The sequence below is a fragment of the Bombina bombina genome, chromosome 6, assembly GCF_027579735.1.
Source record: "Bombina bombina isolate aBomBom1 chromosome 6, aBomBom1.pri, whole genome shotgun sequence".
Lineage (NCBI taxonomy): Eukaryota > Metazoa > Chordata > Amphibia > Anura > Bombinatoridae > Bombina > Bombina bombina.
Genome location: NC_069504.1, coordinates 894,652,050 through 894,676,372, shown reverse-complemented (window position 1 = coordinate 894,676,372; position 24,323 = coordinate 894,652,050). Strand labels below are relative to the sequence as shown.

Genomic DNA, 24,323 nt, shown 5'->3' with positions numbered 1-24,323 from the left:
TGCACTTCCTGTTAGGGAGGAGATATAATCCCATAAGTAATGGATGACCCGTGGACTGACTACACTTAACAGGAGAAATAAACGTTATTTAAACAGTCACAACAACTGCCACAGCTCTACTGTGGCCCTACCGTCCTCAAACTACTTTTGAAGCCTTTAGAGCCCTTCAGAGATGTCCTATAGCATGCAGGGGACTGCTGAGGGAAGCCGAATGTCTCTGTCTGTAATTTTAACTGCGCAAAAAAAGCGCTAAAATAGGCCCCTCCCACTCATACTACAACAGTGGAAAGCCTCAGCAAACTGTTTCTAGGCAAAAATCAAGCCAGCCATGTGGAAAAAACTAGGCCCCAATAAGTTTTATCACCAAAGCTTATATAAAAACGATTAAACATGCCAGCAAACGTTTTATATTGCCATTTTATAAGAGTATATATCTCTGATTGTAAGCCTGATACAAGTCGCTATTAAATCACTGTATTTAGGCTTAACTTACATTAATCCGGTATCGGCAGCATTTTCTAGTCCCTTAAAACTGCACATACCTCATAGCAGGATAACCTGCACGCCATTCTCCCTCTGAAGTTACCTCACTCCTCAGACATATGTGAGAACAGCAGTGGATCTTAGTTACAAGCTGCTAAGATCATAGAAAACGCAGGCAGATTCTTCTTCTAAATACTGCCTGAGATAAAATAGTACAACTCCGGTACTATTTGAAAATAAACTTTTGATTGAAGAAAAAACTAACTATATTTTACCACTCTCCTCTTACTACCTCCATCTTTGTTGAGAGTTGCAAGAGAATGACTGGATATGGCAGTTAGGGGAGGAGCTATATAGCAGCACTGCTGTGGGTGTCCTCTTGCAACTTCCTGTTGGGAAGAAGAATATCCCACAAGTAATGGATGATCCGTGGACTGGATACACCTTACAAGAGAAACAGCCATTTTCGGCTGAAAAAATTAATCCACAACCCAAAATATAAGTAAATTCTCATAAATGTGAGGAAAAAACAAAATCAAAAGCAGAAAAATCAAACTGAAACAGCTGCCTGAAGAAATTTTCTACCAAAAACTGCTTCCGAGGAAGCAAATGCATCAAAACGGTAGAATTTAGTAAATGTATGCAAAGACCACCAAATTGCTGCTTTGCAAATCTGATCAACTGAAGCTTCATTTCTAAAAGCCCATGAAGTGGAGACTGATCTAGTAGAATGAGCTGTGATTCTCTGAGGCGGGGCCTGACCTGACTCCAAATAAGCTTGATGAATCAAAAGCTTTAACCACAAAGCCAAGTAAACAGCAGAAGCCTTCTGACCTTTCTTAGAACCAGAAAAGATAACAAATAGACTAGAAATCTTCCTGAAATCTTTAGTAGCTTCAACATAATATTTCAAAGCTCTCACCACATCGAAAGAATGTAAAGATCTCTACAAAGAATTCTTAGGATTAGGACACAAGGGAGGAACAACAATTTCTCTATTAATGTTGTTAGAATTTACAACCTTAGGTAAGAATTTAAATGAAGTCCGCAAAACTGCTTTATTCTGATGAAAAATCAGAAAAGGAGATTCACAAGAGAGTGGATAATTCAGAAACTCTTCTAGCAGAAGAGATGGTCAAAAGGAACAACACTTTCTAAGAAAGTAGTTTAATGTCCAAAGAATTCATAGGCTCAGAGGAGCCTGTAAAGCCTTCAAAACCAAATTAAGACTCCAAGGAGGAGAGATTGATTTAATGACAGGCTTGATACGAACCAAAGCCTGCACAAAACAATGAATATCAGGAAGTTTAGCAATCTTTCTGTGAAATAAAAAAGAAAGAGCAGAGATTTGTCCTTTCAAGGAACTTGCAGACAAACCTTTATCCAAACCATCCTGAAGAAACTGTAAAATTCTAGGAATTCTAAAAGAATGTCAAGAGAATTTATGAGAAGAACACCATCAAATGAAAGTCTTCCAAACTCCATAATAAATCTTTCTAGAAACAGATTTATGAGCCTGCAACATAGTATTAATCACAGAGTCAGAGAAACCTCTATGACTAAGCACTAAGCGTTCAATTTCCATACCTTCAAATTGAATGATTTGAGATCCTCATGGAAAAAACGGACCTTGAGATAGGTCTGGCCTTAACGGAAGTGGCCAAGGTTGGTACCTGGACATCAGAACAAGATCCGCATACCAAAACCTGTGAAGCCATGCTGGAGCCACCAGCAGCACAAACGATTGCTCCATGATGATTTTGGAGATCTTGGAAGGAGAACTAGAGGCGGGAAAATATAAGTAGGTTAATAACACCAAGGAAGTGTCAATGCATCCACTGCTTCCGCCTGAGGATCCCTGGACAGGTATCTGTGAAGTTTCTTGTTTAGATGAGATCCCATCAGATCTATTTCTGGAATAAACCTGTCTAAACCTGGGATATGAACCTCAGAAATTAGACAGGAGCTGGATTCCGCCCAAACAAATATCCAAGATACTTATTTCGTAGCTTGGAGACTGTGAGTCCCACCCTGATGATTGACATATGCCACAGTTGTGATAGTCTGTCTGAAAACAAATGAACGGTTCTCTTTTTAAAACTGAAGAGCCCTGAGAATCGCACGGAGTTCCAAAATATTGATTGGTAATCTCACATCTTGAGATTTCCAAACCCCTTGTGCTGTCAGAGATCCCCAAAAAGCTCCCCAACCTGAAAGACTCACATCTGTTGTTATCACAGAGCAGGTTGGACGAACGAAAACATAATTTATGCTTACCTGATAAATTTATTTCTCTTGTAGTGTATCCAGTCCACGGATCATCCATTACTTATGGGATATTAACTCCTCCCCAACAGGAAGTGCAAGAGGATTCACCCAGCAGAGCTGCTATATAGCTCCTCCCCTAACTGCCATTACCAGTCATTCGACCGAAAACATGCAGAGAAAGGAAAACCATAGGGTGCAGTGGTGACTGTAGTTTAATGGAAAAATTACCTGCCTTAAAGTGACAGGGCGGGCCGTGGACTGGATACACTACAAGAGAAATAAATTTATCAGGTAAGCATAAATTATGTTTTCTCTTGTTAAGTGTATCCAGTCCACGGATCATCCATTACTTATGGGATACCAATACCAAAGCTAAAGTAGACGGATGACGGGAGGGACAGGCAGGCTCTTTATACGGAAGGAACCACTGCCTGAAGAACCTCCCAAAAACAGCCTCCGAAGAAGCAAAAAAGTGTCAAATTTGTAAAATTTGGAAAAAGTATGAAGAGAAGACCAAGTTGCAGCCTTGCAAATCTGTTCAACAGAAGCCTCATTCTTAAAGGCCCAAGTGGAAGCCACAGCTCTAGTAGAATGTGCTGTAATTCTTTCAGGAGGCTGCTGTCCAGCAGTCTCATAGGCTAACCGTATTATGCTACGAAGCCAAAAGGAGAGAGAGGTAGCCAAAGCTTTTTGACCTCTCCTCTGACCAGAATAAACGACAAACAGGGAAGACGTTTGTCGAAAATCCTTAGTTGCCTGTAGATAAAATTTCAGGGCACGGACTACATCTAGATTGTGTAGCAGACGTTCCTTTTTCGAAGAAGGATTAGGACACAAAGATGGAACCACAATCTCTTGATTGATATTCCTGTTAGTGACCACCTTAGGTAGGAACCCAGGTTTAGTACGCAGAACTACCTTGTCTGAATGAAAAATCAGATAAGGAGAATCACAATGTAAGGCAGATAACTCAGACTCTTCGAGCCGAGGAAATCGCCATTAAAAACAGAACTTTCCAAGATAACAACTTGATATCAATGGAATGAAGGGGTTCAAACGGAACCCCCTGTAAAACATTAAGAACTAAGTTCAAACTCCATGGTGGAGCAACAGTTTTAAACACAGGCTTGATCCTAGCTAAAGCCTGACAAAAAGCTTGAACGTCCGGAACTTCTGACAGACGTTTGTGTAAAAGAATGGACAGAGCTGAAATCTGTCCCTTTAAGGAACTAGCGGATAAACCCTTTTCTAAACCTTCTTGTAGAAAAGACAATATCCTCGGAATCCTAACCTTACTCCATGAGTAACTCTTGGATTCGCACCAATATAAGTATTTGCGCCATATCTTATGGTAAATCTTTCTGGTAACAGGCTTCCTAGCCTGTATTAAGGTATCAATAACTGACTCAGAAAAACCACGTTTTGATAAAATCAAGCGTTCAATTTCCAAGCAGTCAGCTTCAGAGAAATTAGATTTTGATGTTTGAAGGGACCCTGGATCAGAAGGTCCTGTTTCAGAGGTAGCGACCAAGGTGGACAGGATGACATGTCCACTAGATCTGCATACCAAGTCCTGTGTGGCCATGCAGGCGCTATTAGAATCACTGATGCTCTCTCCTGTTTGATTCTGGCAATCAATCGAGGAAGCATCGGGAAGGGTGGAAACACATAAGCCACCCCGAAGGTCCAAGGTGCTGTCAAAGCATCTATCAGAACCGCTCCCGGATCCCTGGATCTGGACCCGTAACGAGGAAGCTTGGCGTTCTGTCGAGACGCCATGAGATCTATCTCTGGTTTGCCCCAACGTCGAAGTATTTGGGCAAAGACCTCCGGATGAAGTTCCCACTCCCCCGGATGAAAAGTCTGACGACTTAAGAAATCCGCCTCCCAGTTCTCCACTCCCGGGATGTGGATTGCTGACAGGTGGCAAGAGTGAGACTCTGCCCAGCGAATTATCTTTGATACTTCCATCATTGCTAGGGAGCTTCTTGTCCCTCCCCGATGGTTGATGTAAGCTACAGTCGTGATGTTGTCCGACTGAAACCTGATGAACCCCCGAGTTGTTAACTGGGGCCAAGCCAGAAGGGCATTGAGAACTGCTCTCAATTCCAGAATGTTTATTGGTAGGAGACTCTCCTCCTGATTCCATTGTCCCTGAGCCTTCAGAGAATTCCAGACAGCGCCCCAACCTAGTAGGCTGGCGTCTGTTGTTACAATTGTCCAGTCCGGCATGCTGAATGGCATCCCCCTGGACAGATGTGGCCGAGAAAGCCACCATAGAAGAGAATTTCTGGTCTCTTGATCCAGATTCAGAGTAGGGGACAAGTCTGAGTAATCCCCATTCCACTGACTTAGCATGCACAATTGCAGCGGTCTGAGATGTAGGCGTGCAAAGGGTACTATGTCCATTGCTGCTACCATTAAGCCGATCACCTCCATGCATTGAGCTACTGACGGGTGTTGAATGGAATGAAGGACACGGCATGCATTTTGAAGCTTTGTTAACCTGTCTTCTGTCAGGTAAATCTTCATTTCTACAGAATCTATAAGAGTCCCCAAGAAGGGAACTCTTGTGAGTGGAAAGAGAGAACTCTTCTTTTCGTTCACCTTCCATCCATGCGACCTTAGAAATGCCAGTACTAACTCTGTATGAGACTTGGCAGTTTGAAAGCTTGAAGCTTGTATCAGAATGTCGTCTAGGTACGGAGCTACCGCAATTCCTCGCGGTCTTAGTACCGCCAGAAGAGCACCCAGAACCTTTGTGAAGATTCTCGGAGCCGTAGCCAATCCGAATGGAAGAGCTACAAACTGGTAATGCCTGTCTAGAAAGGCAAACCTTAGATACCAGTAATGATCTTTGTGAATCGGTATGTGAAGGTAAGCATCCTTTAAATCCACTGTGGTCATGTACTGACCCTTTTGGATCATGGGTAAAATTGTCCGAATAGTTTCCATTTTGAACGATGGAACTCTTAGGAATTTGTTTAGGATCTTTAAATCCAAGATTGGCCTGAAAGTTCCCTCTTTTTTGGGAACCACAAACAGATTTGAGTAAAACCCTTGTCCTTGTTCCGACCGCGGAACCGGATGGATCACTCCCATTAATAAAAGATCTTGTACGCAGCGTAGAAACGCCTCTTTCTTTATTTGGTTTGTTGACAACCTTGACAGATGAAATCTCCCTCTTGGGGGAGAGAATTTGAAGTCTAGAAGGTATCCCTGAGATATGATCTCTAACGCCCAGGGATCCTGGACATCTCTTGCCCAAGCCTGGGCGAAGAGAGAAAGTCTGCCCCCCACTAGATCCGTTCCCGGATCGGGGGCCCTCGATTCATGCTGTCTTAGGGGCAGCAGCAGGTTTCCTGGCCTGCTTGCCCTTGTTCCAGGACTGGTTAGGTCTCCAGCCTTGTCTGTAGCGAGCAACAGCTCCTTCCTGTTTTGGTGCAGAGGAAGTTGATGCTGCTCCTGCTTTGAAATTACGAAAGGAACGAAAATTAGACTGTCTAGCCTTAGGTTTGGCTCTGTCTTGAGGCAGGGCATGGCCTTTACCTCCTGTAATGTCAGCGATAATTTCTTTCAACCCGGGCCCGAATAAGGTCTGCCCTTTGAAAGGTATATTAAGCAATTTAGATTTAGAAGTAACGTCAGCTGACCAGGATTTTAGCCACAGTGCTCTGCGTGCCTGAATGGCGAATCCGGAATTCTTAGCCGTAAGTTTAGTTAAATGTACTACGGCATCTGAAATAAATGAGTTAGCTAACTTAAGGGCTTTAAGCTTGTGTGTAATCTCATCAAATGGAGCTGATTCAAGTGTCTCTTCCAGAGACTCAAACCAAAATGCTGCTGCAGCCGTGACAGGCGCAATGCATGCAAGAGGTTGCAATATAAAACCTTGTTGAACAAACATTTTCTTAAGGTAACCCTCTAACTTTTTATCCATTGGATCTGAAAAGGCACAGCTATCCTCCACCGGGATAGTGGTACGCTTAGCTAAAGTAGAAACTGCTCCCTCCACCTTAGGGACTGTTTGCCATAAGTCCCGTGTGGTGGCGTCTATTGGAAACATCTTTCTAAATATCGGAGGGGGTGAGAACGGCACACCGGGTCTATCCCACTCCTTAGTAACAATTTCAGTAAGTCTCTTAGGTATAGGAAAAACGTCAGTACTCGCCGGTACCGCAAAATATTTATCCAACCTACACATTTTCTCTGGTATTGCAACTGTGTTACAATCATTCAGAGCCGCTAACACCTCCCCTAGTAATACACGGAGGTTTTCCAGCTTAAATTTAAAATTTGAAATATCTGAATCCAGTTTGTTTGGATCAGAACCGTCACCCGCAGAATGAAGCTCTCCGTCCTCATGTTCTGCAAATTGTGACGCAGTGTCTGACATGGCCCTAATATTATCAGCGCACTCTGTTCTCACCCCAGAGTGATCACGCTTACCTCTTAGTTCTGGTAATTTAGCCAAAACTTCAGTCATAACAGTAGCCATATCCTGTAATGTGATTTGTAATGGCCGCCCAGATGTACTCGGCGCTACAATATCACGCACCTCCCGAGCAGGAGATGCAGGTACTGACACGTGAGGCGAGTTAGTCGGCATAACTCTCCCCTCGTTGTTTGGTGAAATATGTTCAATTTGTACAGATTGACTTATTTAAAGTAGCATCAATACAGTTAGTACATAAATTTCTATTGGGCTCCACTTTGGCTTTAGCACATATAGCACAGATATCTTCCTCTGAATCAGACATGTTTAACACACTAGCAAATAAACTAGCAACTTGGAAATACTTTTCAAGTAATTTACTATAATATGAAAACGTACTGTTCCTATAAGAAGCACAGAAAAAGTTATGACAGTTGAAAATTAATAAACTGAAAAGTTATAGAATCAAATCTTTGTAAAAAACACAATTTTAGCAAAGGATTGCTCCCATTAGCAAAGGATAACTAACCCTGATAGCAGAAAAAAAATACAGAAATAAACGTTTTTTTATCACAGTCAACTACAATCTCACAGCTCTGCTGTGAGTGATTACCTCCCTCAAAACAAGTTTTGAAGACCCCTGAGTTCTGTAGAGATGAACCGGATCATGCAGGGAAGACAATAAACTTCTGACTGAATTTTTTGATGCGTAGCAAAAGCGCCAAAAAAAGGCCCCTCCCCCTCACACATAACAGTGAGAGAGATCAGTAAACTGTCATAAATTAAATAAAACAACTGCCAAGTGGAAAAAAATAGTGCCTAAAACATTTTTTCACCCAGTACCTCAGAAAATTAAACGATTTTACATGCCAGCAAAAAACGTTTAACATTAATAAATTGAGTGTTATTAAAAAGCCTGTTGCTAGTCCCTGCAAATTAGGCTAAAGTTTTATGCATACAGTATAATTCCAGTGAAGTGCCATTCCCCAGAATACTGAAGTGTAAAATATACATACATGACAGCCTGATACCAGTTGCTGCTACTGCATTTAAGGCTGAGTTTACATTATATTGGTATGGCAGAATTTTCTCATCAATTCCATTGTCAGAAAATAATAAGCTGCTACATACCTCTTTGCAGATTAATCTGCCCGCTGTCCCCTGATCTGAAGTTTACCTCTCCTCAGATGGCCGAGAAACAGCAATATGATCTTAACTAATCCGGCTAAAATCATAGAAAAACTCAGGTAGATTCTTCTTCAAATTCTACCAGAGAAGGAATAACACACTCCGGTGCTATTATAAAATAACAAACTTTTGATTGAAGGTATGAAACTAAGTATAATCACCACAGTCCTCTCACACATCCTATCTATTCGTTGGGTGCAAGAGAATGACTGGTAATGGCAGTTAGGGGAGGAGCTATATAGCAGCTCTGCTGGGTGAATCCTCTTGCACTTCCTGTTGGGGAGGAGTTAATATCCCATAAGTAATGGATGATCCGTGGACTGGATACACTTAACAAGAGAAAGAGACCCCTAGAATTATACGATGGTGATCTAATCACCAAGTCAGAGAAAGTCGAACCTTGGGATTTAAGGATATTAATTGTGATATCCTTGTATAATCCCTGCACCATTGGTTCAGCATACAAAGCTGGAGAGGTCTCATATTAAAATGAGCAAAGGGGGTCACGTCCGATGCTGTAGTCATGAGACCTAAAACTTCCATGCACATAGCTACTGAAGGGAATGACAGACTGAAGGTTCCGACAGGTTGCAACCAATTTCAAAAAGTCTCTTGTCTGTTACAAAGTCATGGACACTGAATCTATCTGGAAACTTAAAAATGTTACCCTTGTCTGAGGAATCAAAGAACTTTTTGTTAAATTGATCCTCCAACCATGTCTTCGAAGAAACAACACTAGTTGATTTGTGTGAGATTCTGCAAAACGTATAGACTGAGCAAGTACCAAGATATCGTCCAAATAAGGAAACACTGCAATACCCCGCTCTCTGATTACAGAGAGTAGGGCACCGAGAACCTTTGAAGAGATTCTTGGACCAGTCGTTAGGCCAAAAGGAAGAGCAACACATTGGTAATGCTTGTCTTGAAAAGAGACTCTCAGGAACTGATAGTGATCTGGATGCATCAGAATTCATCCTTGCTGAACAAAAAGGCAGAATAGTCCTTATAGTCACCATTTTGAAAGTTGGTACTCTTACATATCATCTATTCAAAATCTTTAGATCCAAAACTGGTCTGAATTTTTTTTTTCTTTGGGACAATGAATAGATTTGAATAAAACCCCAGACCCAGGTCCTGAAACGGAACTGGCATGATTACTCCTGATAACTCCAGGTCTGAAACACACTTCAGGAAAGCCTGAGCCTTTACTGGGTTTGCTGGAATGCGTGAGAGAAAAAAAAATCTTCTCACAGGCAGTCTTACTTTGAATCCAAAGATTTTGGACCAAATTGATCCAAACATCTTTGAAAAATTTTAATCTGCCCCCTACCAGCTGAGCTGGTATAAGGGCCGCACCTTCATGCGGACTTGGGGGCTGGCTTTAATCTCTTACATGCTTTGGATTTATTCCAATTTGAAGAAGGCTTTCAATTGAAAACAGATCCCTTGGGGAAAGGATTGGGTTTCTGTTCCTTATTTTGTCGAAAGGAAGGAAAATGGTTAGAAGCTTTAGATTTACCCTTAGGTCTTTTATCCTGAGGCAAAAAAACTCCCTTCCCCCCAGTGAGTTGAAATTATTGAATCCAACTGAGAACCAAATAATTTATTACCTTGGAAAGAAAGATAGCAATCTGGACTTAGTCATATCAGCATTCCAAGATTTGAGCCGCAAAGCTCTTCTAGCTAAAAACATAGATTTAACATCAATTTTGATAATATCAAAAATTGCATCACAAATGAAATTATTAGCATGATGAATTAACTTAACAATGCTAGACAAATCATGAACCAATAAGTTGAAGCAGCTGCAACATCAGCCAAAGAAATTGCAGGCCTAAGAAGACGACCTGAATATAAATAAGCTTTTCTTAGATAAGATTCAAGTTTCCTATCTAAAGGATCTTTAAAAGAAGTACTATCTTCCGTAGGAATAGTAGTACATTTAGCAAGAGTAGAAATAGCCCCATCAACTTTGGGGATCTTTTCCCAAAACTCCAATCTAACTGCTGCCAAAGGATACAATTTTTTAAACCTTGAGGAAGGAATAAAAGTACCAGGCCTATTCCATTCTATAGAAATCATATCAGAAATAGCATCAGGAACTGGAAAAACCTCTGGAATAACCACAGGAGGTTTATAAAGAGAATTTAAACGTTTACTAGTTTTAATATCAAGAGGACTAGTTTCCTCCATATCTAATGTAATCAACACTTCTTTTAACAAAGAACGAATATACTCCATTTTAAATAAGATTTGTCAGTGTCAATATCTGAGGCAGGATCGTCTGAATCAGATAGATCCTCATCAGAGAAGGATAGTTCAGTATGTTGCCGGCCATTTGAAATTTCATCAACCTTATGAGAAGTTTAAAAAGACCTTTTACGGTTATTAGAAGGCGGAGTGGCAGACAAAGCCTTCTGAATAGAATCAGAAAAATTCTTTTAAATTTACAGGTATATCTTATGGATTAGATGTTAAGGGAACAGCAACAGGTAATGAACTACTACTGATGGATACATTCTCTGCATGTAAAAGTTTATCATGACAACTATTAAAACCACAGCTGGAGGTATAACCTCCACAAGTTAACAACAAACGCACTTAGCTTTGGTAGAACTGTTATCAGGCCGCAGGGTTCCAACAGTGATTTCTGAGACAGGATCAGATTGAGACATCTTGCAAATGTAAGAGAATAAAACAACATATAAAGCAAAATTATCAATTTCCTTATATGGCAGTTTCAGGAATGGAAAAAAATGCAAACAGAATAGCCCTCTGACATATGACGAGTCCATGGATTTCATCCTTACTTATGGGATATCGCCTCCTGGTCAGCAGGAGGAGGCACAGAGCACAACAGCAATGCTCCCACTCCAGTCATTCGACCGAAGTTAGGAAGAGAAAGGAAAAGCATATGTGCAGAGGTGACTGAAGTTTAACAAAAAATAAAAACCTGTCTTAGAAAATGACAGGGTGGGCCGTGGACTCGTCATATCGTAAAAGAAATTTATCAGGTAAGCATAAATTTCCTTTTCTTTTACAAGATATGACGAGTCCACTGATTTCATTCTTACTTATGGGATACAATACCAAAGCTATAGGACACGGATGAAAGGGAGGGACAAGACAGGAACCTAAACGGAAGGCACCACTGCTTGAAGAACCTTTCTCCCCAAAACAGCTTCAGACGAGGCAAAAGCATTAAATTTGTAAAATTTGGAAAAAGTGTGAAGAGACGACCAAGTTGCAGCCTTGCAAATCTGTTCAACAGAAACATCATTTTTAAATGCCCATGAGGAAGCCATAGCCCTAGTGGAATGAGCCGTAATTCGTTCTGGAGGCTGCTGACCAGCAGTCTCATATGCAACACGGATGATACTCTTCAGCCAAAAAGAAAGAGGTAGCCGTAGCTTTCTGACCCCTAGGTTTCCCAGAAAAAAAAAAACAAATAAAGAAGATGTTTGATGAAAATCCTTAGTCGCCTGCAAGTAGAACTTCAAGGCACGGACTACGTCCAAATTATGTAAAATCTGCTCCTTCTTAGAAGAAGGGTTAGGACACAAGGAAAGAACGACAATTTCCTGATTAATATTTTTGTTGGAAACAACCTTAGGAATAAAACCAGGTTTGGTACGCAACACTACCTTATCGGAATGAAAAAATGAAACCTACCAAGATAATAACTTAATATCTATGAAATGCATAGGTTCAAGCGGAATCCCTTGAAGAACATTAAGAAGTAAATTCAAACTCCAAGGGCTCCATGTACTAAGCCGTCAATTCATCCGTCATTGTAGACGCGGATAAACTCGCCGTTACTCGCCGCGGGCGAAATGGTGTCCGCTGTCGCTATGTACTAATATTCCCCCAATAAATAGACAAGTCTAGCCCGCCGCGAGCAGTTGCGGATTGTTGATAAATTTGACGCCTCGCTCGCCGCGACTAAGCTGACGGTACTTAACTTTCAGTTGAATTGTCTGGCCAATTATTAACACGTGACATGCAAGGTGTCACGAACATCATAGTAGTCGCGGGATATTTTGCTCCTATAAAAGTTCAACTTATATAAACAACTTTATTATTGTTCAAAATTTTTTGAAGAGTGATAACAGAGCGTTATTTTTGTAATATTTATTTACAATTTGGATATGGCTTCATCTGGATCTGATAATATATAAATATTAATATAAAAATAATTATAAAGATTGACAACTAACAATACAAATTTAAATAGATTACTCTTTAATTACAGTCGACAAATTGGGCGCAATTTATGTACATGGAAATGAGAGACAAATTAGACGCCAGTTATGCTGTAAGTACAATGCTGATATTACTGCCTTTTATATATGTCTAGACTGGCGTCTAGATTGACTTTCCTATTGTTTTGTACCTTGCCCGCCACCTAAAAGGTGGCGAGGCAAAAATAGCGAGGTGGGAGCGGAAATTGTAGCGAGCGGACAAATAGATTTTTTAGTACATTCGTTTTTTGGCGAGTTGGTGGTCAAATGTGTCTAATTACAGTGAAAAATGGAGCGGTAGCGAGGTTTGGCGGATAAGTACGCTCGCAATTTTAAAGATGCGAGTTTTAACATAATTGACGGCTTTGTACATATCAGTTTGCGAGTTTTGACGCGAGATTTGTTGCGGGTAGCTCGCTGACTGCTTAGTACATGGAGCCCTTAGTAGGAGCAATTGGTCTAAACACAGGCCTGATTCTAGTCGGAGCCTGACAAAAGAATTGAACATCCGGAACATCTGTCAGACGCTCGTGAAGTAAAAGAGACAAAGCAGAAATCTGTCCCTTTAAGGAACTTGCTGACAACCCTTTCTCTAATCCTTCTTGGAGAAAAGATAAAATCCTGGGAATCCTAACCCTACTCCATGAGTAGCCCTTGGATTCACACCAATAAAGATATTTACTCCATATCTTATGGTCAATTTTTCTAGTAACAGGCTTACGTGCCTGGATCAAGGTATCAATGACTGAATCAGAGAACTCTCGCTTAGATAAAATCAAGCGTTCAGTCTCCAAGCAGTCAGCTGCAGAGAAGTTAGATTCAGAAGATGGAAGGGTCCCTGAATGAGAAGGTCCTGCCTCAATGGAAGCTTCCACGGGAGCAGAGAGGACATGTCCACCAGATCGGCATACCAAGTCCTGCGAGGCAACGCAGGAACGATGAGAATCACTGAAGCCCTCTACTGATTGACTCGAGCAATCACCCAGGGAAGGAGAGCAAAAGGAGGAACACATAAGCTAGGTTGAACGACCAAGGCACTGCCAAGGCATCTATCAGTTCGGCCTGAGGATCACTGGACATGGATCCGTATCTCGGTAGCTTGGCATTCTGACAAGGCGCCATAAGATCCAGCTCCGTCCTGCCCCATCTGAGAACCAGATTGGCAAAGACTTCCAGGTGAAGTTCCCATTCCCCTGGATGAAATGTCCGTCTGCTCAAAAAATCCGCCTCCCAGTTGTCCACTCCTGGGATGTAGATTGCCGACAGATGAGTGAGTTTCCGCCCACTGAAATATCTTGGTTACTCCGGTCATCGATAAGGAACTCCTTGTTCCACCCTGATGAATGATGTAAGCTACAGTCGTGATGTTGTCCGACTGGAATCTGATGAATTTGGCCGAAGCAAACTGAGGCCAAGCCTGAAGTGCATTGAATATTGCTCTCAACTCCAGAATATTGATGGGAAGTAGAGACTCCGACCGAGTCCACACACCCTGAGCCTTCAGGGAGTTCCAGACTGCCCCCCATCCTATCAGGCTGGCATCCATTGTCACTATCACCCAAGAGGGTCTGTGGAAGCATGTCCCTTGAGACAGATGATCCGGCGACAACCACCAAAGAATAGAGAGTCCCTTGTCTCCTGATCCAGATCTATCCGAGAAGACAAATTTGCATAATCTCCATTCCATTGTCTGAGCATGCTCAGTTGTAGAGGGCTCAGATGAAAACGAGCAAACGGAATAATGTCCATTGCTGCCACCATCAATCCAATTGCCTCCATGCACTGAGCCACTGACGGCTGAAGATTGTACTGAAGGGACCGGCATGTATTCAGAATCTTGAAATTTCTGACTTCCGTCAAAAAGATCTTCATGGATAGAAAGTTGATTAGAGTTCCCAGGAAAGGAACCCTTGTCTGTGGAATTAAAGAACTCTTTTCTAGATTCATCTTCCACCTGTGAGTTCTTAGAAAGGATAGAAAAAGGTCGTTATTAGACCTTGTCAGCTGATAAGACGATGCCGGGATCAGAATATTGTCCAGAAAAGGCACCACTGCAATGCCCCGCGGCCTGAGAACCGCCAGATACCCTAGAACCTTGAAAATTCTGGGTGCCGTGGCCAGCCCAAAAGGAAGAGCCACGAACGGAAAATGTTTGTCCAGAAAGGCAAACCTCAGGAACTTGTGATGATCTCTGTGGATAGGAATATGAAGATATGCATCCTTTAAATCCACGGTAGTCATATATTGACCCTCCTGGATCAATGGAAGAATTGTCCGAATAGACTCCATCTTGAAGGATGGAACTCTTAGAAACTTGTTTAGACTCTTGAGATCGAAAATGAGTCGGAACGTTCCCTCTTTATTGGGAAAACCAAAAAGATTGGAGTAAAACCCCTGCCCCTGTTCTGGAACGGGACAAATCACTCCCATGGAGGAGAGGTCTTTTACACAACGTAAGAGCGCCTTTCTTTTTATCTGGTCTACAGACAATCGTGAAAGAAAAAAACCTTCCTCTGGGGAAGGAATTTTTGAACTCCAACTGATACCCTTGAGACACGATTTCTAGTGTCCAGGGATCCTGAACGTCTCTTATCCAAACCTGAACAAAAAAGGGATAGTCTGCCCCCTCTTCCAGATCCGGCCTCGGATCGGAGGCATGCCGTCACGCTGACCTAATCCCACTTTCAGACTTCTTGGTTTGCCTAGGCTTCCAAGAAGGGTTGGGCCTCCATGCAGGCTTAGGAAGTTTCCACTGTCTTATCCTGCGTGATAAAGGGTACTGAACTCGGGGTACCCTCTTCATATGCAGTGTCAATGCCCAGTATGCTACGGAAGTAGCCCGAGATATCAGAAACGACCTCCTTCAGAGCAGAACTAAACAAGGATTTAGCCTTGTAAAGAATAGAAAGGAGCTTAGCATTCAAAGACACATCCGCAGACCAAGGCTGTGCCCATAAGGTCCCGCGGGTGAAGACCGAACCCTTTTAAAGATTCTCATGCTGTCAATATTAATAAAATGGTCAGCCAGCACCTGGATGCTATTAGCAACCCTTGAGCTGCAAGCCACAGGACCACTGATAACGAACCTGCAACCCTTGGGTTGCTACAGAGTTAAGCCCTAGCGTCATAGCAAGTGTCGAGCTACCTGACCGGCTAAATGCATTTATGTGTCTGTATACTATCCTATAGTCACAAAGGATGACCTAATAAAAAACAGTTCCAATTCAGTTAAGAAAATTTTCACACAAAAAATTGCACTGTCTCTTTTAAAATAAAAAGAGCATCCTATTACGGTCATGCAAACCCATAGGTATATTAAGATAATATTGCTAGAACCAGACATTGTGAAGAACCTCAAAACAATGTCTAAGCAAGGAACCGCAGAGCACTGCCTGTGGGTAAGCAAGAATTCCAGACACTATAGGTAGAAAATGTGGAAAGGATTGGCCGGAGACAGCAGACTCCTAATTTCACATTAGGAGCATATAAAAGCAAATATGTTACTATCTCTTTAAATTTGAAAAGGATAACCTTTTTCCTCTACAGCAACTCACAGAAATAACAAGAGTGTGTAATATTGAAAACCTCTCATTTCTGTGACCAAAATTATTCAAGCATTATGGAAACCCTGCTGGAAACATATATTGCTAAAGACATTAAAGCAACCCAGACTTGTGCTGCAAGGAACCGCAGAGTACCGCATGTGGGAGAAGAAAGGTCATTATCTTATGTGAACACTTGATCCCTGTTAAGTACCAAGCTGTAATATATCATAAACAGCCAAGTGCATCAAATAAAAGGGACCCCACAAAAAAAACGGTAGTCACTTTAATTGAAAAAAGAACACTTTAGATGCAACTTCGTTCCTTCCAAGTCATAATAAATGAAGGCAAACACTTTAAGTTGTATAGACACCCCATATATGTTTAATCACTATGTAAAAATGAAAAACAATGGAGTAGGGCAGTTGAACTGTGCAATTACAAACTGAGGCCACAGAAAACATTGTGTAAACTGTACGCTACTAGTGCAAGAAAGCATTCCAGCATTATGCAATTCCCTCACTAATAGCCCATCAGTGTTGTTCCTGGAACGACATAAAAAAGGGGCGCGTAAAACCTTCGGTATCATAGCCTAGCTCCGCCCATCATGGGCGTATCAGGCTGAAACATCCGAAAAAACTAGGATGAAAAGAAAGAGACAAGTAGCAAAGCACTGTTACACACCGTAGAATGAAGCTCCCATTGCTTTAACAAAACGGGGTAAACATTCCAGAATAAGCTCTTTCAAAAGCTGTCTGGTGCATTCAGACCTATAAAGTACGCAACTAAAAAAGGCGCCAAACACAACTCCGCCCAACGTGGGCGTTATCAGTATCTCTCCTGGTCGCCATTTATATAATAAAAACGGCCTACAAGGAAATATAAAAAGCACCAAACAGTCGAATCGGAACAATAAAAAAGGCAGATTCCCCAACACTAAGCCATACAAGCATAGCTTATAAATTGTGGCCATAATAGATCTCCCGGTCGGCTATAAGTAAACCGCCGAGAGAAAATAACCTAAGCCCTTATGCTACTGAACCACTCTAGCCCAGCAATATGAGAACTCCTGGTCGGCTATAATTAAACCACCGGGAGGAAAAAAAATGCAAGAGCAGAGTCCTGCTTAACGTTAAATCTGGAGGATATATACAAAAACCCCAGTCTCATGTATCGCCTCACACTGAGCCTTGTTCTTGCTAGCTCTACAGAGAAGGCTTTTTATACACACAGGGCTCATTCAATGTGTGGCTTCCTTCTTTAGCAATGCAGAGAGAGCTAAACCTTGCGGGTAAATGTCCCACAGTATCCCCTGAAGCTCTGAGGGGGCCATCTATATATGTAAGGGAGTTTAAAGTTGATGAGGAATCAAACAGAGTGCCCAACTTCCTTCTGAGACTCTTTCTCACCCCCAGAATAAAGTTAGCACTTACCTCATCTCCTGCCGGACAGTAAGGCAGTCTCCAGGTGTGTGAGGTCCTCTCCCTCACATGGACCTGTAATGAAAAAGAAAATCCTGAGTAAATATCCCTCAGGTTTTCTTGGTAGGGGTAGCAAACAAGTACAAGGGAGGCGCAGTGAGAATTATGTCCCACAAGTTCCCATCGCTCTAAAGCCACCAAATGCTTCTCTTTTGTTATGGAAGAGACTGATCTGGTCTAGGCTACACCCCAGAACAAAGTAGCACTCAGAGGCACTACTTAAAAAATAATAAACTCTTGATTGAAGAATCTAAACTAACAACTCACTTTACCTCTTCCTATCACTAACACAGGCAAAGAGAATGACTGGGGTGGGAGGGAAGGGAGGAGCTATATATATACAGCTCTGCTGCTCTTTGCCTCCTCCTGCTGACCAGGAGGCGACATCCCATAAGGATGAAATCCGTGGACTCGTCATATCTTGTAAAAGAAAGACTATACCCCAGGTTAGAAAATTTTTCATAAAAAAGCATTTCCCAGATATGAAACCGACAGTCTGCAAAAGGAAATATACTGAAACCTGAATCATAGCAAATATAAGTACAATACATATATTTAGAACTTTATATAAATACATAAAGTGCCAAACCATAGCCGAGATATACTTACCGAAAGACACCCATCCACATATAGCAGATAGCCAAACCTGTAATGAAACGGTTATCAGTAGAGGTAATGGAATATGAGAGTACATCGTCGATCTGAAAAGGGAGGTAGGAGATGAATCTCTACGACCGATAACAGAGAACCTATGAAATAGATCCCCCGTGAGGAAAACCATTGCATTCAATACGTGATACTCCCTTCACATCCCTCTGACATTCACTGTACTCAGAGGAAATGGGCTTCAAAATGCTGAGATGCGCATATCAACTTAGAAATCTTAGCACAGACTTACTTCACCAACTCCATAGGAGGCAAAGTTTATAAAAACTGAATTGTGGGTGTGGTGAGGGTGTATTTATAGGCATTTTGAGGTTTGGGAAACTTCGCCCCTCCTGGTAGGATTGTATATCCCATATGTCACTAGCTCATGGACTCTTGCCAATTACATGAAAGAAATTATATCTATATATCTAAAGTCATCTGGGGCTAGTGGACCACTGTAAATTTCAAGAGATAGGTATAGGTGTGTGTGTGAAAATATACCTCCATTAACTTGACTTTTCCTCCGGACCCGAGAGATTGGCTTGCTTGGTTTTTCCCCAGTATGTGGCGTTGAGGTGATTAGGTTATTATCAAGGTCACGCTCAATCCTACTTTTTTTGGGGGGGTTCTCTCGATCCTCCTGAAAACAAAGACATAAGAGGGAAGTATTTATTGGGCACTGGTACATCCCCATGCAAATGCATCCATTATCTCTCACCGCATACAAAAGCTGATAGGATACCATAGACAGAATAATGTATGCCTGGGAACCCTGAGGAATACAACACAGTGAGAATACAATTGTATGACGACTCAGTCAACCTCACCAAACCCTAAACATGCAGAAAGAATAGCCCCATCCCAATAATTCAGTGTAACCACTTTCCCCAGTGAAAGGCTCACCCCCCCCATATTAGCCACACCAGCAGCTCACCGCCCAACACAGGTTTAGACCTTCAATTATCTATACAGTGACTGGCAGCATCAGAACTAGTTACCGATTCCTGCAGCCCTCACATAAACTCATAGGTTAGTAGGAAAACTGTACAAGCTGAACCCAAAACAATCAAAGGTAATCGTCAAACATAAATCAACTAAACTCCTCCCCAAACACGCTAGGCCTGCTAAATCGCAACACAAACCACAACAGGGAATTTGAAACGTTAAACATACATTTGACCCACCTGTCTCCTGAGCACATAACATTAACCTCCCCCCACAATTCACTTACACAATTTGCTCACTGGAGCCACTCCCACAGCTAATTCTCATGTGATCAATGGTAAATAATTTCATCTAGACACAGTTGGTTGCAATAACATTAATTATAAAATGCTTTACCTTTGCGGTACTGCCTTTTATTAACTTCTTGATAGTGGACAGTAAACCCGTGTCTGATCTGGGTAATTTATCCTCTAATGGGGAACTTTCTTCTTCCTCCTCCTCTTCAGAGTGCCTCCTCTTGTTGCGTGCGGTGCGGCCAGCCGGACCGTGACTACTGCGCGGAGACCCCTTCCGCGTCCTGAGCCTCATTTTTATATGTGCCACATAAAATCTGGAAAACACCAAAAGTAAAGCAAACGTAACATTAGCACATAGCAGTAAATGGCAACCACTAAGTTATTTAAAGGATTATAAATACAAAACTGAAAAATCTCCTTTGCAGAAATGAATTTTTGTTACTTAAGAAGGTAACATTTAAAAAGCAAACTATAGTTTTCTGTATGCAATACTGACTGTGTCCCTTTTTTAAATACAAAACAAATGCATTGAGTAACTGGGGAAGATAGCATAAAAAAAAAAAAAAGTCTACTCCAAAATGTTTGTTTAAAAATAATAGATAATATATAAAAAAAATAATAATTAGATAATCCCTTTATTACCCATTCCCCAGTTTTTCACAGCAACCATATATTAATACAGAACTAACAACAACAACCTCCAAAGTGTGCCTATATAAGTGGGTGTTGTGTAATATATACACACAAAGTGCTAATAAGGCTGCAAAATAATTATATAACACACACACTACACACACTGAAAATTAAATAGAAGAAAAAAAAAAAAAAACCTGAATAAAAGTTAAAGTGCTAAAAGTCATATCAGGTAATATTCACATATGTTCCCAGAAAATGTTTCTGAAAAAACAAAATCCAAAGTTCTGGAAAACAGATTGGCTGCTCTTCTGTGAATGGCTGTTCACTCGAAAGAGTACTATAAAACAAATTAAAGAAGGTGCCACATAGTGTAGTACAGTCTTGTAAAACAAGTTTAAACAATTATGAATGAAAATTCGCTCACATTTGGTGGAGCACATTAAAGTGCTATACTTGCAGGCCAGATCTAATCTAGCTAATTTGCCTGAGGAAACTGTCACTGAGAAACGCGTCGCTGTGTATCCGTTTGTTGCAATAAACACAGTTTTTTATCTTATTGCGTGTTGGTTTTGGTATATGATGCAGTTAAACTGGCATTACACCCACCAATTGGATCCAGTATCTACAGTTCGCCACCGGATTGATACCTATTATCTGTGTTGTGTCCTGCACAACTCCATTAGAGTGATCACAATGTTATCTATATGAAGCACATGAATTATCAGTGTTTTGTTATGACAAGCTAATAAAAATGCATATGATGGGGGGGGGGGGCGCGGAGGTTGGCCACGCAGGCGGATGGCTGTGTTCTAAGAGAGCTAAAAAACCCTAAGACTGTACAATAGATATTTATGGCATTTTTCTAACCCATTTTGCCAACCCTTTATGGGGTAATTATAGCAGGCTTGGTCCTCGTCGAGAAACAGCTGATAAGAGGTGACTGCCTTGCTTATAGCCGCAGAGAGACCAGTGATGAATTAGTATACAGGAGCAGACGGAGATAGAGGCATCCTGACTTAGGAGGGACCCCCTTGGCTGTGCGAAACCCAGCACGGGTGAACCTTGCACCACGCACTGATAAAAAGACAGTGTAAAATGGCACAGACTACCGCTGCATGGCCCGATTACGCCAAACTACTTAAACTGGCTTTAATGACAGCTAGCAGCTGGCTTCAGTGGTTGCCGATACTAAGCCGGAATAGAGCTAAGGGACTGACCTGCCTTGCGATCCAGATCTAGGGGTGTTGAATAACAGACTCTACCACTTTTATAAAATCTCAGCAAGGAGTAAACTATTTTTTTTTTCTTAAACAAAGTGCCGGAAATTGCCTGCTTATAAGGGGGACTTTCATACATCAGTTCTCTTGAATTGGGGACGACGACCTAATATAAATAATAAACTGCCTATAAAACACTGATATATAGTGAGGCACAAGCTGACAACTGACAGCAGGGTATAATAAACCAAAATCTACTTGCAACTCTGCCTTATCACATCTCTAAAGATCCCTGTGACTGGAAACTTGAATGAGTGTGTTATACCTGGAAAAGGAAGTATAAGGCCTTCCGGTACATCTGATAGAAAAACCGCACTAAGGTGGCTGCAGTGGTAGAATATCCCCTACAGGACCGGAACACGGTCAGTTGAATTGCCTAATAACAGAGGTTTAACAGCATCTGTGTTTATCAGATTATTATAGTGTATGAAGAAACCACTGAAATAAAACATTCAGATTTGCGCTGCTGCCTAATTATAGGAGGGGTTGCTGAGGGATGCCGTGTAAAAGGCAGACTAAAGCTGACAAAAACACGCCAGTGCGCACACTTAATAAATACTTGAAACAAGTGGAGCATCCCAACATTTCCTCACCTGACAAAATGAACAGCCAACAAGCGCCATCGGCGACACTGCAGGTCACCGACACACATACCCAACATCTCATTACTAAAGAAGATTTACAGCACCTATCCTCAAAGGAGGACATCAGAAACGCAGTAAAAGAAATATGTGACCTCTTTAATGATCTCAGACAAGACATTAACACACTAGACACCAGAGTGACCCAGGTTGAAACAAGCAGAAAATTCAGCATCAATCCTGCAGGTGAACACAGAGCTCCAGCAACAATCGGACACAATACAACCACTGTCTGATAAGATAGAGGACCTAGACAACAGAGGCCGTCAAATAACTTAAGAATCAGAGGTGTTTCAGAGACAATCCACCCCCCAGCAATAGGTTACCTACAGAGATTGTTTCGCACATTAAAGGGAACTCTGTCTTCCCCAGAAATAGCACCGGAACGAGCCCATAGGGCGCTCAGGGCGAGACCACCCCCAAAGGCACCCCCCAGAGACATTTTTTAAGCTTTAAGGACAAAGAAGAAATCCTCAAATGGGCATGCACCAAGCATCCAGTGCAGTATGTGGGAGAACAAATCTTTTCGGATCTATCCTCGATCACCCTGCAAAAAAGAAGGGAATTGGCACACATCACGGCAAAATTGAGAGCTTACAAGGTCCAATACCGGTGGGGCTTCCCAGTGTCGCTGGTGGCCACATGCAACAAGACCGCAATATACAGACCAGGATCTGATGTACAAGCTTTTTACACAAGTCTCTCTATAGAGAAAAATCGGCAGCAGCAGGAAAGCATCACTGAATCCACAAACTCTGCAACTTAAAGGTGATCAAGTGTAATAAACACTTTAAGATGACTGCAAAAGGACATGCTTTCTGGACTCAACAACCCAGTATCCTTTTACGCTGATAGATTACTCAGCTGAGGCTGATATTCAAGCAATGTACTGAACATTATGTTATCAGATATGGCTTGTAATACATACGTCTCTGGGATTTGTTGTGGGTTTGCTGTATGCTGGGATCAATACGTTTACTAAAATAGACCATTCACAAAGCATAAACCAAATGTATACTCTCTCTCAGGGGATACTTGCACACAAACACAAAACAATTTGTGTACTTAACTACTAAGCAGACACTACTAATCTCTCTGCAGCAACGCAGATACATGTATACAGGCCCCATTCACCTTGTTGACACTAATTTGGTAGGAATGAATGTCTAGTATAGGACTATCAGCTTAGCATCCCTTCAATAACCACGCAGCTTCATGATTGTGTTCCACATTGTATTGATATGTGTTAAAGAAGTTGCTTATATGGGTTAGCATGGTTTAAGGAAAATATTGTAGTCTGATGCGTTAGGAGAATTCACACTAAAAATACAAACTGCACTGGTTACGATATACTAAATTGCCAGGAGTTGGTAGCATATCCTTAGGTTTAGGACTAAACTTATAGGAGTCACCTGGTGAGACTACAAGACCTGTTAGTGATATAACTGTGGGTGCTTTGTTAGTGTGAAATGAGCGATCATATACTTCCACACCTCAATACAGCTCTCCTCCCAATATACCCCTTCCCCTTTTCCCTACACCCCCCTACCCTCCTAGAAACCTTCCCTCATGCCAACTTTTAATCATCTCTTAAGACTGATTTCATAGTCTCCGAGAGCTTTATGATGTACTAGTCTAAGGGTTACTACCCCTACTGAATTTGTTTGTTAGTAAAAGTTATTCAGTTCAACAGTTTGAGTTGATTGTGTGCTGAGAGTATTAATTTACTCGTTTATTAAATTTTTATAACTGTGTGCCGGGTTCTTTGCCTAAATATCCCGTAACCTACCCCTTGCCCATTCCCTTTCTTCTACTTTAAATCTTTCCTCGCCCTCACTTTACCCTTACTCTTTCAATCTCAGAGCTCCCCACCCCCTTTTTTTTGTTGATTGTTGTGTCTCCTCTCTCACAGAATGAATCAACCTAGCAAATTTGGCTCACATGGCCTCACCTTCACTACTGTTAATGCAAAAGGGTTAAATGATCCAGGTAAGAGATCTATAGCCTTCAGGGAACCTAATAGCCTAGTCTACACAGCCATGTGCTTTTCTTTCAAGAAACGCACTTTCGTAGAGGTAAGGAGCCAAAGTGAAACAATACGCAATATCCAACAGCCTTTTTCGCCTCTGGCACCTCCAAGAGATGCAGAGTTGGGATATTAATTCATCACTCTGTCCTTTGGAGAAAAAAAAAAAAAAAAAAAATCACACATGTAGAGAAAGATACAGAAGGAAGGTACCCA

The 24,323-nt window shown here is 41.6% G+C and overlaps 1 protein-coding gene across 1 annotated transcript in view; it reads right to left on the bottom strand.

The window, feature by feature from the left end:
• CTDSPL2 (CTD small phosphatase like 2) overlaps positions 1–24,323 on the bottom strand; it is a gene marked incomplete in the record, with an annotated part of 223,456 nt that overhangs the window by 160,142 nt on the left and 38,991 nt on the right. Inside the window, 2 exon segments of the mRNA XM_053718469.1 lie at positions 18,788–18,926; positions 19,628–19,841. Coding sequence (XP_053574444.1) covers positions 18,788–18,926; positions 19,628–19,819 — 331 coding nt within the window.